The following is a 12978-nucleotide window of genomic DNA, read 5'->3' on the forward strand; positions in this document are numbered from 1 at the left end:
CTGAAAGATCGAACATGTTTGGTGCGACCGAGATTCGAACTCGCGACCCTCAAATTACGAGTCGAACGCCTTAACCCACCTGGCCATGCCGGGCCTAAGTATGGAGTAATTGGAGTTACTTATACAAATTACACTTTGCATATGTATTTAGTGTGTGTTTTGTTATAGCAAAGCCATATCGGGCTATCTGCTGAGCCCATCGAGGACAAATAAACCGATAGACTGTGCTAAAAAAACACTAATACACATAATGTGTAATTCGTTGCACTATTTCTATTCACAATTTAAATTAGTGGACCTGTCAGAGCCAGTGAATTTGTAATGCGACCTGGTGGCGTGTTCTTAAGACAATTCTGTCAGCAGTTATCAACTAAAGTTTGTAAAAAAAAACTACTACTCTATAACACGTGGTTATGAGCGCTTACTTTGTGTCTGTTGCTTTTGGCAACGGCCAGCGAGTTATACCGGTCATTTTGTTTTGCAACTCGCATAACTGGTAGTCTCACGCCATATGGAGCTTGAATTCCTTCACGGTGTGATTATAAAAATACTTTTAATTCGACTTCAAACAGATTTCGAGAATGAGTGACTTTTGGTAATCCAGCCTTTTTAAAAACGCATTTTGCGGCTTATAAGTTATTAATGAACTGATTTGTCATTTAAAAGTAATCAAATATTACGCAATATCGTGTTTAAACGTTACAAGATATAACAATACCAACCTTACTCTATGATTTTTAAATGAAACAACGCACTCGTGAAAAAATATGAAACTTCGAATAATTGTTAAAGACACAAGATCACAATAATTCTCAACTGTCGGAAGAACCTGACAGCAAATTTTCAACAGTTTTCTTAAAGAGGTCCCGGATATTGCGCAGTAGAGAGGCGGGGCTCTTCACGAAGTCTTGAACGTTCTTCAAACTGAAAAAGAAGGCAAAAGTCATGTTTAAATTAGCTATCTAGCATATTGAGAAAAATAATCCGATAAATCAAATATGTGATAAACGTAGGCGAACAGATGTACTGAAGCACATAAGAAATATGTAAAGAGAAACTGTTATGTAGTTTAAGAAATAGAAAAGCAAAAATATAGGCAGATAAATCACACATAAATGTAAGTATAAAAGAGTGAAAGTGAATGTTTGTTCGTTACCTGTTTTTTTCTAAGACTTACATTAAAATAAGCAAATAACTATGCTTGTTAATTTGGTCTTTCGTTTCTCAGTTCTCTATTTTATAAAGTTCAAATAGCTTAAAGAGTATGTGTTTTTTTTTGTATAGTAAAGCCACATCAGGCTATCTGCTGAGCCTTCCGAGGGGAGTTAAACCGTAGAAATATATTAATATATTAGTTAGGATATATCGAATTATTTATCCCAAAAATTTAAAATATTTGATTTTCACTTTAACTTGGTCGAGCGTAAGACGTGTTGGTCTGTAACTCAGACTTGTTTGCTTAGATGTTCAGAACAAAGAAGCTGAGTTCCCCCTTCCCTCAAATGGCACAGCGGCATATCTGCTGATTCACACTGCTAGAAACCGGGTTTCGATACCCGTGCTGGGCAGAGCACATATATCCCATTGTGTAGCTTTGTGCTTAATTGCAAAACAAACAGATAAAGAAGTTAGGACCATGTACACAATGGTGGACAACAGAGAATGATGGACATAGGTGTGGCGTTTTTGAATGACGTAGCTTGTAACGTTATCGGCTGGTGTTTGAATATTAGCGAATCACATTGAGCGCGGTCACGTGACGACTTTATTAAGTAGCACACAGACCGGTATTGGCGAGTTCCCTCTGAGTTTGTTCTGGAGTACGGAACGTCTTTCGCCGCCCCGCGCACAATTTTGGTCAGAAGATTGTAAGTTGATTGAATTCCAACAACATGGCCGAAAATAGAGCAACAAAGTCTGGATTTGCTGCAGAAGCTCACGGAAAGGTAAGTTAGACTTACTGATTTTTAATGTCCGCTAAGCGGAAACGGTGAATTTGGAGTTTTAACGTTCAACCAAAAATGGACCTTTTTACTTGTTAGCCGGTGATGTATCCATTCGCAGGAACTGAGTTAACTGAGTAACTTATCTCTTCCATGCTGGAAGTATTTAAATGTTGTTATAACAGACCTGTTTATTATGTATGCATAGAAATATATACGGACTAATCGAGACTTTCTAAGGAGAGAATACATTACTGTCAATTAGGATAGTTTCATAGCCACTAATAGTTTTTTGTTTTTTTTATTTCGCGCAAAGCTACACGAGGGCTATCTGCGCTATCCGTCCCTAATTTAGCAGTGCAAGACCAGAAGGAAAACACTAGTCATCACTATCCACCGCCAACTCTTGGGATACTCTTTTACCAACAAATAGTGGGATTGATCGTAACATTAAAACGTCCCCACGGCTGAAAGGGCGAGCATATTTGGTGTGACGGGTTTTCGAACCCGCGACCATCAGATTACGAGTCCAACGCCTTAACCCACCTGGCCATGCCGGACCGCCACTAATAGTAAATACATGATTTGGAGTTGGTGGCTTCAATGTTGGGATGCTGAAGAGAATGGACCATTTACGCTAGTCTAGCTTCATATAGCTATAATCTAAGAAGTGTAGCTTGACTTATACCAGTTGATTTTTATATGGGAGGAATAAAGCTAATTCAAATAAGTAAATAACTTATGTTAATATAAGCCACAAACCTAATTTTGTAAACTTGTATATTATCGATATAAATTACAGTTTTACCAACAATTGATGACAAATATTTTTCAATCACTTTTATCGATAATTTCTGGCATTGAGCGAAAGGCCTTGTCGGCACAAGATATAGCAATGTTTGTGTAGTTGACATATTGTATCACTTTTTTTTTTTTAATTTCACTCAAAAGTACTTGTTATAAGCTCTTGTAACTCAAAATTTAAGATATAGAAAGATCATCAGGATACATAAAATGTTTGTTCCTGAAAATATGCTTTTAAAAATTTCTCAGAATTCTTGAAGTGGTTGTATGAAATTTTTGAAATTTATATTTAAATAAGTATTTATATGATTTAGTAAGTCGAAGAATCCATATCTCGGGTCTGGAAGATTTTGTCACTTTCAAAACCTTGTGATCATTGCGCCATCTGGTGGACATTACGTCAAGCACTTGAACAGTTGTTGAATTTTGTGGTTGATTGACAGATAGATCATGAATATGGAAGTTTATTTGTAAATGAACTGTTTTGGTAAGAAAGTATCGGTAAGAAAGTGTGAAGGTACAAGAAGCTAGTGAAAATATGAGTCACTAAGGGTAGTATACAACCAAGTTGTGACTGTTAGCATAAACCGGACGTTGTAGTCTAATCAAACTAAACCCAACCCACAAATAGTTCAGCCACTCAGGGTAGAGGAACGTCTTCCCTTTCTTCTGCTGATAAAACGAGGAGTAGCCTTACATGGATGTCATTTTTGGTGATCTCTCTACACCCACACCGTTTATTTATAGAAACTTCAGAATGAACGTCATCTCAGAAGTGACCATACGTGTTGGCGGCTTGCATCACAAATTGAAATACGATACGTAGGCAGTCACTTTTCTAGTACCTTTTTAATAGGTTATGGTATACGACGTTAATAGTTTGATAAATATATATGTATATAATTCAGGACTATCAAGTCACCTTATCTTGTGAGTTCGGATTATTAATGTGACTTTACTTTTAAATATGCACGTGTTGGGGATCGTGGAATTTGTGACGTAAAGGTGCATTCTCGTGCTTTTAAAATGACGTAACTACTGGTTGACTTTATCTAAGGATGGTAACCTGAAGTCGTTACTTGTATTGCTATTTGATGGTGATGCTGGTAACCAGAGAAGTTGTACACCATCATAATAATGTGGTTTGGTTGGACTACTTCATGGTATTTCCACTGATTCTTTGGATGGCTCAGTGGTAGTCTGCAAGTATATTATGGTAAAAATCGAATTTCGAAACCCGCAGTGTGCTTAGGGTTATTAAACAAAATCCAGACTCTATGTCGATGGATCAAGTTATAGTTGCTGAACCTGTTAAGGGTCTGTTTGATAGCCTCAGAATTTTCACACGAAGCTACGAAAAGGGTTATCAAAGCGTGGCCTAATTTTAAACTGGTAGCCTGTAAAGGAAGGCAACTAATCGCAACCAACTCTAACCACCATGGGATACACAGTTTGATACATTAACCACCAGATACATGCCCAAAATAGGTATACTACGCGAAAATATCTGTATTATGTATGTGCTTCTGATTGTTAAGCCTATATTTAAGTATTAGACAAAATATAGTCGTGACGGCATAATAACAGTGATAACACAGTATAAAACATTTCAGTGCGTTGAGTCTTAGTAGTTCCATGCATCTTCCTAAAAACCATTGTTTGTATTGTAGATTCCAACTTTTTCATCACAACAGTTCCAGATCGCAGTTGAAATCCATTGTTTGTAATGTAAGTTTCAGCTCGTTTCATCACAACAGTTCCGGGTCATTGTTGATGGCGCTGTAAATAAAGTAATTCCATATATTTGAATTCTGTTATTAGCGACAAATTTAATCGGTCCAATCGAAGTTTCTTATAAAAAAGAGGCGAAGGAACGTATAATGCTTATTAAAGTCTTTTCCATTGTTGAACAGAATTGAAAAGTTAGTTAATATAAAGAAGTATCTTATTAGACAACATCAGTTACATAAAAATTGTAGTAATTTTCATTTTTTCTCTATAAACGTTTGTTACATTTTGTGATTTAGGCACCAGTGACGTCTAATGTGTTCCAAATCTCTAATCATGGTAGGGTCTTTTATGTATATTTTAGCCTAATATGAGATGTGTTTTTCGTTGTTTTTATTAAGCACAAAGGGATATCTGTGCTTTGGCCCCCACAGGTATCGAAATCCGATTTGTAGTGGTGTAAGTCCACAGACATATCACTGCGATACTGGGAGCGTGTTTTTTTATAGTTACTATACACCAATAACACCACCTAATATGTTTCAGATATTTAATAGTGGTGGAATCTGTTATGTATATTTTGAGATGTGTTTCTTAAAGTTAAGAGCTGAAGCAAATGGCAAAAGTATTCTCAGAGAATGAAACTTCTAAAGCTTCTTCCTCTCCGGATATTGCATTTCCTGTTCTCTTCTACTTCCTGCTTTGAACCCTTCCTTTGTAAAAGTTTCAACTCGTTGTGTCTGTTGTCGGTCGACTAGAACGTTTGGTAGAGAATTATGTTTTTAATCGCCCTAGAAGCAATAGTATGTTAAAAAAATTAGTAAATGACCTTGATAACTAAGAATGTTCCATTACAACAACAAAAAAGGGGATGTAGCTTCAGGTTCTGACGATGAAAGGCGGAAGGCTTTCGAAACGTCGTTCTGTACATTTGTATTTCTACAACAGACAGTTGCTGACTGTGCATCATGAATATTGTCATTAACAAATTATTTTTAAAAAATGAAGAAGCAAAAGAAAAAAGAAAAAAGAGCGATTGTAAAATGAAATAGATAAAAGTAAGTTACCCCTCTGTATAGACTAGTTGGTGTGGTTTGCAGTGAAAATATCTCGGGTCATTGGTGAAATATACTGTGTTAGTTCTTTTATTTTAAAAAAGTAGTAACAAAGAAAACGTTTCATCCTAACAGTTTAATAGATAACCTATCCAACTGATAAGTAGGCTTAAAGAAATACTGTTGAATATCAAAGATAAAACTGGGTCAAATCAAAAGAAACTTAAACTACAGTTTACAGGAACATAAAGCGTTACGTAAAAAAACCGTTAAAATAGAAACTTAAGTTGTTGCACAAAACGTACAAGTGATTAATTAACACCCTATAAAACTACTGTCTTAGCGCAACCTGACAATAATATATCTTTCTATATCCGAGAATCATTGGAAATAATCAGAAATACAAAAAGTATGAACTCGAGATTTAGGGTCACTTAACTGTTTAAGTGGAGATCATTTACAAACTTAATAAACATTTTAATTATGTAAATATAAAACCTTGTGTTTTATTTAATTATTTTTCAGTTACATAGGTGTCGATCATTCGTGTTTGTATTTAGTTAAAATCGAATTAGACATACATCGTAATATATTTAGTATGTTGCTTTCTTCGTGTAACATTGCTATATTTTAATTACAAAATCATCATATCTAGTTATTGTACGAGTCAGATTTTTGTCTAATTTCTTTATTATTTTATATATTCATAAACGTTAGTTTAGGTTTAGCTCTAAGATAACGATATATAATTAGCTATTCTCATTATCAGGTTGATTTTTAGTTTTGATCAAAATTAGCGTTTCACTTTCTTAAACAATTCAAAATGATTTTTAATCGTAAATTCATTCATCAGTAGAACAAGGTTATTCATCAATATAGGCATTTACATGAGAAACTATAGGTCTAATAGGACATTCTTCTTTGCACCCTAGAAAACAATAGGCCTAATCATAGACACCTGCAGTCGCACCCTCACATACCACGAAAAATTGCACATACTATAATGTAAATTTAAAACCGTAGTTGAACCAAACATCTTTAGTCATTTTATTAAAACTGTAAATATATGTATGCATTTAACCTCATATGATACATTCTTTTAGTCTGTTGACAACACACGTTTTGCCCCCCTCGAAAAATGTTTTTGTTGCTATAGGCCTAACTGGACATATTATTTTATGTACCTTAAAACTATAGGTCTAATTAAACATTCTTCTTTATTTACATTAGGAAACTATAAGCCTAACTAGATATCCTTATATAATTTAGAAAACATTAGGCCTAATTAAATGTTCTGTATTTACATTAGGAAACGATAAACATAGGCGATCTTATCTACTGAGCAAATTGAAGAATTGCTCGAGGTGCCACACATGAAAGGACACCACCATGCTGTGTTTTTAATCCAAATTTTATTATTATTATGTGTCCCCATTTACTGAATTCTGCCCGGGGCTTCAGATTGACTGAGACAACCCCTGACTATAAGCCTAACTGAATATCTTTCGTTATGTACTTTAGAAAACTGTCGGCCTAATTAGACATATTTCTTTTTGAACCTTTGAAATTCCATTAAAAAAACAACAAAAAACATCAGGATTATTTTTTACTTAACAGTTCATTAATTTTGTGTTATTTAAAATTTCAATTTTATAGTATATCTTTTTACAAAGTCATTCCGTCACTATATTAATTTTATTATGCTGTTGATTGCTAACATTTAATTTTTATTAGCGTTATACAGTTTATTTTCAAAATTATAATTGATAAATAATGGCAAGACTATCCTGTTTATTTAAATTATATTATTATTTAATTCATTCATTGCTACCATCCCATATTTTTTATTTGAAACTTGTAACAATAATTCAAGATATAATCCTCAAGTATTTGCTTAAAAATGAAAATACAAACTTGAAACTAAGTGCTAGTTTGTTGTTTTTAATTGCAATTATTAAATATCATTATTAAAAGCAATATATTATTGACGTTTTGTTAATCTGTTAAATGTATTTAAATGTCGTTAACAGACTAGCGCAGACTAGCCTCTTGTAGCTTTGCGCGTATTCAAAAACAAACTTAACAGACTAAAGACAGAGCTAACCAAATGTGTCCAATAACAAGATTATTACATCCGTCCAACAGCGGGGGTGGTTTTGTTCCTGTTTCTATATATAATAGAAGGCTAGTTATATAAACTGGCCACAACCAAGGCCAACCACTTTCGTTATAACTGTAGCAAATTAGAATGTTCAAAAGCAGTTAAGATTAGAGGAGAAATTGAGATACAAAAAAGATCTTGGTACTTAGGTCAACATTTTGGAGGGTGAGAAATTGTTTGGTGGTCAATAATAGGGGCGGTTGGTTGTACCTTCTGAGACGTCATTTTATTACTAAATTTGAAATATATATGTTCAAGTCGAATCAACTCTTGAGGCCCTTTTCCACCAACCAGGCAGATCTGTGGGATATTGTGCAACACCAATAAAATTTGGGTAATTTCTAAGGTTACAACCAGTTGTAAAAACGTCCCTACGAGATATCGCTTGCACTTGATTGAGCAAAACGTTCTGTTATTATTTAAAAATTGTAACTGATTAATTAATATTTAAAGTTTTCTGTTGTTACAAAAAAAGTTTGAAAACTTGTATAGTTATCGAGTGTGTAAATGCCAAGCTAATTATATATAAGTATTAATACAACTTTTTTTAACTGAAAGTAAGAAAAAAGTGTATTATAAACAACTATACTGTATTTGTTACTTTCAATGACGACAAGACCTCTCGTCTATACCAGGACTCTTCAAATTACGTGATTAACAGGCAATTCTTTCTCTTTTTCGAGTAATAATAAAATTTAGAACATAAAACCTGGACAGAAAAAAATCTATTTAGTCTACCAAGGCTATTATTACACACTCACCCTTCTAAACACGTAAGTCCACCTTTTATTTCTGAAGGTTCATAAACTTTTATAATTTTGCGAAAGATCGTAAGACAGAAGCCTTTTTTTGCAGATAAAGAAAAAATTTGACTCCCAGCTAGCAGGAAGGATGCTGGAATGGGTGAAAGAAGTGACCGGACTGGACATTAATACAAGTGGAGAATGGGGCGATTTTCATAAGACTCTGAAGGACGGTCAAGTGCTATGCAAGTAATAATGGTTAATTTTTATTTAGGCTTTGTTCTATAACTCATTATGATACATGTTTGCTAGGCCTAGTTCAATACAGTATGTAATGGTTAATTTTTATCCAGGCCTCTTCTGTAACCCGTATATTGTTCATTTTATCAGCCAAGTTCTATACAGTTAATAGTGGTTGATTTTTATATAGGCCTTGTTCTGTAACTCATATAATACCATTTTGCTAAGCCTAATTCTATGCAGTATGTAATGATTAATTTTAGTTTGGGACTTTTCTGTAAATCGTATATATTTCATGACATCAGTCAAGTTCTATGCTGTGTATAACGGTTCATTTTTATTTAGGCCTTGTGTTGTAACCCATAGCATTCATAAATTAAGTTCCATGCAGGTAATAATTAAAATAGACCCTTTTCACTGATCGTTTAACTTGCAGTTAATAGAGAAGTATTTATTTGGCATGTTTTTTAAGACCCTATAGTCACAATGAAAGATTAAAAAACAACAACAAAAACCCATGTTTATGATTGTTTTAACGAGTAACGAAAAAGTTAAGTTTGTTGTTGAACACAGATGGGCTACATATAATATGCCTCATCACAGATATCAAATCTTAGTTTTAGCATTTTAAGCATTTAGACTCTCCGCTGAAGAAGGGGGAGAGAACTTGGAGAAATTTACAAAATAGGCTTGATTTAATCAAGCAATTTCTAAAGGAAATTCTGTAAAATCACATTACCACTGAAACTATATTATGCACACGGTTCAGGAATTGAACTCAACATTCAGCGTCATAAAGTGACAAGATACGTGACCATGGTAAACACGACAAATCAGACAATTAAGGACATACCAAAGTATGTTGAGTAAAGTCTCAAATGCTGAATTGAAATTGAACCACATTTATTAAGTAGATTAAATGAATCGTATTTTGAACTTTGAATGATTCCTTTTATTTTGAGAACGAAATTCGCCCTCTAGTCCACCCTATCCCCATGTATCAGTGGTAACCTTGAGAGCTAATAATGGTAAAATATTCTTCAATATTTTTTGTACAATTTGTTTGTGTCCGTTTCACAGACTCATCAATGCTCTTCAGCCCAACACCATCCCAGAGAACAAAATAAACACCTCTTCCATGGCTTTCAAACAGATGGAGAATATTAACTATTTCCTCGATGCTGCCCTAAAGCTGGGCGTGCCTAGCCAAGAATCCTTCCAAACTGTGGACTTATGGGAACAACAGAACCTTGCTTCAGTTGTCACTTGTCTCGAGTCTCTCGCAAGAAAGGTGAGTGACATACCCAAACTTCCTCAAAGGTAATCTAATATTGACTGAGATTTGCTTGGCTTAAAGTGACTTAGCAAATCTTTAGGTTTTGGTGTTATCGATACTTTTGAAAAGAAAACTCGTGATTGGTTATTCTGTTTCTTTCGCATCTTTTAATTCGTTTTAGTATTCAGGAACTGATGGTCTTCACACAGAAGTTTAGTTAGGATTAGAAGTCAGTTTAGTAGACATTTTAGAGAAAGTAGATTAACTTATAAAGCAGTTTTGGAAATTATAGTCAAATTTCAAGGAAGAAGTCTGACACTTAACAAACCTAATAATGTGTTCCAGACTAATTTTCTACTGGAACACGAACTGTTTGGAGTGATCCTATGTAAACATGACCTTACTTAACCGGGTAGCCTTCGTATTGAAAATAGAAAGCTTATGTAATATTGTCAGTAGCCTATATGTTGAAACTGGATAGTTTTCAATGTTTTTCACAAGTTTTTATTAGTTGTATAGCTTAACACTTTTGATTGCTGTATTCACAACGTTTCACCAGATTTAGGTGACAGTATCATTTAAAAACAAAACAGTTTTTTTCTAATATTTAATTCTCTGTCTCATTTCGTATTTTTATACAGGGCTCCAAATTTGGACATAGGTCCATAGGACCAAAAGAATCCGAAGGGAATGTTCGAGAATGGACAGATGAACAGTTGAAAGCCGGAGAAACCGTCATTAGTTTGCAATACGGATCTAACAAAGGAGCCACTGCCAGCGGTATTAATTTTGGCAACACGAGACACATGTAGATCCCAAACGAAGCAATGAAATTTCACTTATCACAGTTCTTTCGTAAAAGACCAATATATCAGTATAAGGATATTTGGGATTTGATTGCTCTTGCTTTCGTTTGATTGTTTTCAGTAAGTTTCAGATTTTAAACAAAACACACAAACAAATAAAAATTAAACAGCTGTGAGAAATTGTGCCCACGTAGTTTATGAGCAGTATTGTTTAATATTTGAGCAAGTTGTCGAAAAATAACGAAGTAATCACCATTAAATAAATTATTTTCTTATATATATGTTTTCAGCTTTAAATAACTTCTCTGTTTATTTTTATTATATGTTGTTTTTTTAATTCGATAAGTTTAGTGTGTATAAGATTTCTTATGCTATCTTTAGATTATATGTCATTGTTTAGTTGGGGAGACATGACTCATCCGAACATAAATAACATTATTTTGTATAAATTGGATTCAAAAATAAATATTGTACCGTAAGGCTTTATGGGATACACAAAGTTCCATGTATCCAAGGGACCAAATTATATTTCGATTGCCGCGCCATCTACTCGTTTAATAAATTCATGATTTACGATCCTCTCTGTTAGTAAATTTTTGTGTCGGTTATCTGTGCTTCATATCTGTTGTAAAATATATTGTTTTTTAATAAACTTTGAAAGCTGAAAATATTGACTTGTGAATATTTTGTTAATGTTTTTTGTTTCTTTTGCATACACTGTTGTGATTATAAAGTTGTTGTTTTTGTAGAATTTTAGCGCAAAGCTATTCTTGATTGTTTTCAAAATTGGATTTGTAGGCTAAAGGGAGAGCACCCATCGCTAATTTTCAGGCTACTTTTGATCAAACAGTAGGATTTGAACTACATTCTTAAAGTGTGACCACACCTACATAGTGTTTCTGCGGCAGCGGGACTCGAACCTTGAGCTTCCCGATTCACTGTCCGACCGTGCATGATAACTATGTGACCACGCTCTATCGTTTCCGCAAGGAACAAAAGGTATCAGAAAGGTTAAGTAGATATTAATTATATCAACATTTACTGTCTTCAACGCTGGAAATCGGGTTTCGATACCCGTGGTGGGCAGAGCACAGATAGCCCATCATGTACCTTGTGAGCTTAATTACAATTAAACATTGGCCGACAACAATCTCCACTTTAACCTCTATTTCCCTCAATTCCATCATGTGTTGGCTCATTTTGCATCAAATAAACCCATAATAGCAGTTTTCAACTGTTTAAGTTTTTCTAGATTCCTTTACTTTCTATCAGTACGAATTTCTTATTACATTCCGAGTTGTTTGGAAGAGACTAGCCAGTAAGACGAGGGTTTATAACGTTAATAAACCGGGGTTCGGTAACTCATCTTGTAGCTTTGTAGTTACTAACAAATGTTATAATTTTTACATGTAGGAAAAATTGAGTTAAACCTGCGAATAAAAATATCGCTATTTTTCATGGGGTGGAGGTAAACTTTTACCTACACGTCAGAGGGCACTGAATAAGAATAAGAATTCACTTTTCATTTATTTTATTTTAAGATATTCTATGATTAAGCTATAATTCAGGGCTCCGGCCATGTAGTGTGGCACTGTGCAGATGGCCCATTGTTACTGTGCGCTAAAATGAAATGAAGCAACGACAATAGTTATAGTGTACGACTTAGGTTATTATGAAACACAAGTGAAATTGGTTGAATGTAGCAAATATTTCCGACTTAATTAAACCTTCTAGATAACACCTTTAGTAGTACGGGTGCAAGTTTCTCTTACTGCCAGATCTTATTTATGTATTCGAAAAATTCTGTGAGATTATATATCTAAATATACAGGTATTTCAATATTAAGTCGCTCCCCGCTAGTACAGCGGTAAGTCCACGCCTTTATAAGGCTAAAAGCAGGGTTTCGATTCCCCTCGGTGGGCGCAGCAGGTAGCCCGATGTGGCTTTGATATAAGAAAAAACACACTTTTTAATATTAAGTCGTCAAAAGTCTCGTCTTTTCTCATACGGGTCTCCTTAAAAAAACAAAGGCCAAGCGTGTTAAGGCGAGCACCTCGAAATCTGAGGGTCGTGGGTTCGCATCCCCGTCGCGCCAAACATGCTCGCTTTTTCAGCCGTGGGGGAGTTATAATGTGATGGTCAACCCTACTATTCGTTGGTTAGAGTAGCCCAAGAGTTGGCGGTGGGTGGTGATGACTAGCTGCCTTCCCTCTAGTCTTAC

The 12978-nt window shown here is 34.5% G+C and overlaps 1 protein-coding gene across 3 annotated transcripts; it reads left to right on the forward strand.

The window, feature by feature from the left end:
* Positions 1–943: 943 nt before the first annotated feature.
* Positions 944–11424, forward strand: LOC143257222 (myophilin-like). 3 transcript variants are annotated; one of them, XM_076515633.1, is made up of 5 exons: positions 3490–3569; positions 4418–4475; positions 8547–8683; positions 9755–9965; positions 10592–11424. In XM_076515633.1, exons 1-5 carry the CDS (start codon positions 3505–3507, stop codon positions 10760–10762), a joined length of 642 nt encoding a protein of 213 aa, XP_076371748.1. In that variant the 5' UTR covers positions 3490–3504; the 3' UTR covers positions 10763–11424. The 3 variants fall into 3 exon arrangements, with proteins under 3 accessions (XP_076371750.1, XP_076371749.1, XP_076371748.1); XM_076515635.1 differs by lacking the exons at positions 3490–3569; positions 4418–4475 and adding an exon at positions 944–1117; XM_076515634.1 differs by lacking the exons at positions 3490–3569; positions 4418–4475 and adding an exon at positions 1754–1946.
* Positions 11425–12978: the final 1554 nt, after the last annotated feature.

The sequence above is a fragment of the Tachypleus tridentatus genome, chromosome 7 (genome assembly GCF_004210375.1).
Source record: "Tachypleus tridentatus isolate NWPU-2018 chromosome 7, ASM421037v1, whole genome shotgun sequence".
Lineage (NCBI taxonomy): Eukaryota > Metazoa > Arthropoda > Merostomata > Xiphosura > Limulidae > Tachypleus > Tachypleus tridentatus.

Excerpts from the sequence above, each read along its gene's own strand:
- LOC143257222 (XM_076515633.1), top strand. The coding sequence starts at position 3,505 with ATGAACGTCATCTCAGAAGTGACCATACGTGTTGGCGGCTTGCATCAC. Across the intron at positions 3,570-4,417 it reads CACAAATTGAAATACGATAC|ATTCCAACTTTTTCATCACA; the intron begins GTAGGCAGTCAC and ends TTTGTATTGTAG. Across the intron at positions 8,684-9,754 it reads GACGGTCAAGTGCTATGCAA|ACTCATCAATGCTCTTCAGC; the intron begins GTAATAATGGTT and ends TCCGTTTCACAG.